This window comes from Triticum urartu, chromosome 3A, assembly GCF_056163025.1.
Source record: "Triticum urartu cultivar PI428250 chromosome 3A, HENAU_Tu73, whole genome shotgun sequence".
NCBI lineage: Eukaryota > Viridiplantae > Streptophyta > Magnoliopsida > Poales > Poaceae > Triticum > Triticum urartu.
Genome location: NC_141875.1, coordinates 507,979,141 through 507,983,188, shown reverse-complemented (window position 1 = coordinate 507,983,188; position 4,048 = coordinate 507,979,141). Strand labels below are relative to the sequence as shown.

At 45.6% G+C, this 4,048-nt stretch overlaps 1 protein-coding gene across 1 annotated transcript; it reads right to left on the bottom strand.

The window, feature by feature from the left end:
* Positions 1–774: 774 nt before the first annotated feature.
* Positions 775–1,921, bottom strand: LOC125528271 (pistil-specific extensin-like protein). Its single transcript, XM_048692764.2, has 2 exons — positions 1,521–1,921; positions 775–1,360 (listed from the first exon to the last, which is right to left on the bottom strand). The coding sequence occupies exons 1-2, from the start codon at positions 1,813–1,815 to the stop codon at positions 1,047–1,049; spliced, it is 609 nt and encodes a 202-aa protein (XP_048548721.1). The 5' UTR covers positions 1,816–1,921; the 3' UTR covers positions 775–1,046.
* Between the last annotated feature and the right edge of the window lie 2,127 nt (positions 1,922–4,048).

Here is a 4,048-nt window from a genome sequence, read left to right as displayed (position 1 = left end):
TGGGCCGAGTTTCATGATCCGACACATTTTATTCTGAGTTTGGAGGGAAATTGAAGAATATTCTTTCTCCAGCCAGTCTTGACCGTGGGTGGGCGGGGAGCTCCTATGTCACGCTTGATGCGGCAAATTGTCTAGCAACCGCACATGAGTAACTGCAGGCCCGATCCACTTTAGCAATCAGCTTTTGTGCGTGCGGTTCTCTCTGTTTTTTCTTAGTTTATATTATTTTTCAAAGTGAACTTTTTTGAATTTTTTTGTGAACATTTATGAAAAAATAAACATTTCTCTGCATTTTGTAAACATTGTTTAAATGATGAATATTTTAAGAGTTTGTAACATTTTTTTAAAATTGTGAACATCTTTTAAAATTTGGAAACTGCGAATATTGTTTTGAAAGTAAACTAAAACAAAAAGGAACCTTCTAGAAGGCTCATAAAATCGGTAAAAACCAGAATCCGAGCTAAATGGTCTGGCCGAAATCGTATCATTAGGTTTGCTGGCTTGTGCGTTTGGTAGACAAACTGGCGGAACGAGCGTCATATAGGGATTTCCGTGGTACCGCTTCCGAGATGCAGGCACGTTATAGAAGATCTGAGTATACAGGCACGTTATAGAAGAATCATAGTACTCCATTTCGCAGTATAATATTCCACTTCGCAGGGTGGCTATTACCTTTGACTTCCAAGGTTCCCACCTCTAGTGTGATTTGGAGCTCGATCTAAGCTCATGGATCTACGGTGTAGTGGTAACCGACAGCCGTAGATGTCAAACAGCTTAAAATAATGCACGTTGGCAGAAGAATCATAGTTATGGGAGGGGAACAGAGGCCACTGAAAGCTCAAGATACTAGCACTACACTGGAACTGCACCAACCCCACGAACTAGAAGAACTTAACGTAAATTGGCTAGCTGCTAGGAACAACGAACACAGAAATGCACAAATCTATGCACCACTGCAAGCACAACACTGTCAATCATGAATCATCCATCAACTGCATATGACTAGTTGATTATTACTCAGTACCAGCCGGATCGAGGCGGCGCGGTCAATAAAATGGGCAATGCTGTCCGGCGGAGGGGCCGTAGAAGAGGACGCTGGTGGGGCAGTAGACGCCCTGCAGCCCCGCCGGCGGCGAGGTGACGGTCTCTTTGACGAGCGAGAGCCCGATCCACTTGTTCGGCGGGTAGACGGGCTTGTCGCAGAGCGGCGTCGGCGACGTGCCCAGGTACAGCTTGCAGTTGCGCGCGTTGAAGTTGGCCAGGTCGTAGAACATCACCAGGAAGTAGCCGTGCTCGTCCGACACCGTCGCCGTCACGTTCACCACCTTCTTCCCGTAGCACACCAGATTCACCGTTGCACCTGCAAAGACGTAATCAAAACGGGCAGCAGAGATAGTGTCAGCCCGCGTTTATGGATCGAATGGATGCATGCACGCATGAGTTTAAGACTGAGCAGGTTAATTAGGTACTCCATGCCGAGGCGACGGAGTAGGCGAGAGAGATCTACGGGCAGTGCGAACCTTGGATCGGTGAGGCGTCCATGCCGCGGTTGTAGCCCCTGGATTTGCATGACTTGCAGTAGATCACGCCCTGCACGACCACGAAAGGTGGCACCGGCTGGACAGGCGGCGACGGGGACGGCGACATGTTGGTGTCATTGGCTGGCAACGGGGGCTTGGAAATGGCACTGGCCGGCTTAGGCGGCGGCGGCGTCGGTGCCACGGCCGAGTAGTCGGCCATCACATGGTGGGCAGGGAGTAGCAGCGCGCCAAGGACGAGCAGTGCCGCCCGGACTACAGCCGCGGAGCTCCTCATCTCTGACTAATAATTTTCCTGTCAACCAAGGTGTATCGATCCCTGGTAGTATAAGCACAAGCACTATACTAGCTAAATTCAGAATGGACTGGGTGATCAGACGTGTCCCGCCACGGGCTAATTTATAAGGGGGCGTGGGCTCTGTTTGCCCGGTTGCCAGTTGACCTGACAAGCAGCGCGGCGCGGCCAAACCAGATACCGTTCACAGTTAATGCAGAGGGCGTCTCGGAAGTTCAATCTGCTTGCTGTCATTTTGTCTGTACTACAACGGTAACTTTTTTCTTTCTTGGGATTCATCGTTTGGAAAGTGTGATGATATGATGATGAATTTCAAGATGTGGTTTTCGGTGCAGACAAATCGATCCGTTCGTGAGAATGCGCGCGGCTCCTTGGGTTAAGCGCAGAGCTTCCACTTCATTTGACTTCACCGTAGTTGCTGCGATGATGGTTGCGCCTTTCTTTGGCAGCAGCTTCGCATGCCGTCGGGTAGTTTGTTTAGTCTCGGCAATTAATGCGTAGAGTAACTAAACGATGCCTGTGATGGACAGAGTAACCTGCCAGGTTGCTTCGTCGGATTCTGTTCCGGTGTGTCAGGTTCTAGCACGACGCGTCCCTGCTCGGATGGATTGTCGGTGATGCCACACGTAGATCATGGATCCTGGCGCTGACCGTTTAAATCTGAGGAAATTGCACAAGCCATCTACTATTGGTATTAGTGTTGCACAAAAGAAACACCACATATTATGGTAATTCGTTGCAGATACGTCTAAATCATCATTTAGGTGTGTTAGACATGATTCATGACAAGTGGGTCCAGTATGTAAGTGCATCGGTGGCATAAAAAACCGGCCACATCAGCAGCCAACTAGATATGTCAATTTCACAATCCTTTGCTCCGATTGAGCCGAATTTTTCCCAGAAGATTAGTGAGCGCATGTATGATTTAGTGGATTATTTCCCCATTTTTTTGAAAAAGTTTAATTTTGAAAGAAATTTTTTTGAACGGGCCAACTAACATTACAAATATCTTACAAACTGTTGGTCCAGATGAGCTGCGTTTTTCCCATATTAGTATTGGATACATGTGTGATTTACTGAAATTGTTTATCATTTGTTTGAAAATTTTGAATTTTGAGCAGAAAAAATATATGAGCCATTGTAAACTGCCAATATCTCATTATAATGTGAACCAAATAAGCTGAAGCTTTTCCAGATTCATTACTTGTTACATCTAGCTAGTACCACACCACAAACTTTCATGTGAGTAAACATAAGATTGCTATATAAACTAAAAAGATTCATAAATAGCCACATTATTCATAAAATAAGATCAGCATAGCACCAAAACATGGCAGATGTTGTTGCCATCAGGCTTTAGCATCCAACTAGTTGCCACATGCCCATTACAAACATCAAGTTTCACACACCAAAATATTGAGCCTCCCAAAATATTACTATCATGAGGTTTTAGCATCCTAATACTTCCCAAGTTGCAATATGGCCATTACGTACTACTATACGACATTCATTCTTGTCAAGGCTGGTTGGGCTCCATCACCGACGGACACTTCGCCAGCAAGGGACGGCCGCCGCGACATTCTCTTCTGTGTGAGGTCATGGCTCGCTCGAGTCGGAGGAGAAAGAGAGGTGAGATGGTTCTGTGTGCGTATGGACATGGGCTTTCGGCCGACTTGTTCACTGTTTTTTTACTTTGTCTATTTCTTACTCGGTAAATCTACTCGCTGATGTGGCCGTTTTTTGCCACCGGTGCACTTGCAAACTGGACCCACTTGTCACAAATCGTGTCGACACATCCAAATGGTGGATCAGATCTATCTGCAACGAATTACCCCAATATATGGTGTTTTGTGCAACAAACCTATAAAGTAGGTGTTCTGTGCAAAATTAGCACCAAAAGTAGGTGGTTTGTGCAATTTCATCTTTAAAGCTTCTCTCATCTTCCAGGTCGAGGAAATTGCAAAATAACATCACACCTGGCTTTTTTCATAAATAGTCTAGATTGCTTACCACATATGTCACGTGGTCACACTTGAGATTAGTGTTTAAAAATTCACAAGTCAGCTTATTTTCCCCATACTAAGCTTCTCCCTTTGTAGGATCGAAAGTATGTCTAGAGGGGGGTGATTAGACTACTTGACCAAATAAAAACTTAACCTTTTCCCAATTTTAGTTCTTGGCAGATTTTAGCTATTTTAGGACAAGTCAAGCAATC

Excerpts from the sequence above, each read along its gene's own strand:
- LOC125528271 (XM_048692764.2), bottom strand. The coding sequence starts at position 1,815 with ATGAGGAGCTCCGCGGCTGTAGTCCGGGCGGCACTGCTCGTCCTTGGC. Across the intron at positions 1,361-1,520 it reads GGACGCCTCACCGATCCAAG|GTGCAACGGTGAATCTGGTG; the intron begins GTTCGCACTGCC and ends ACGTCTTTGCAG.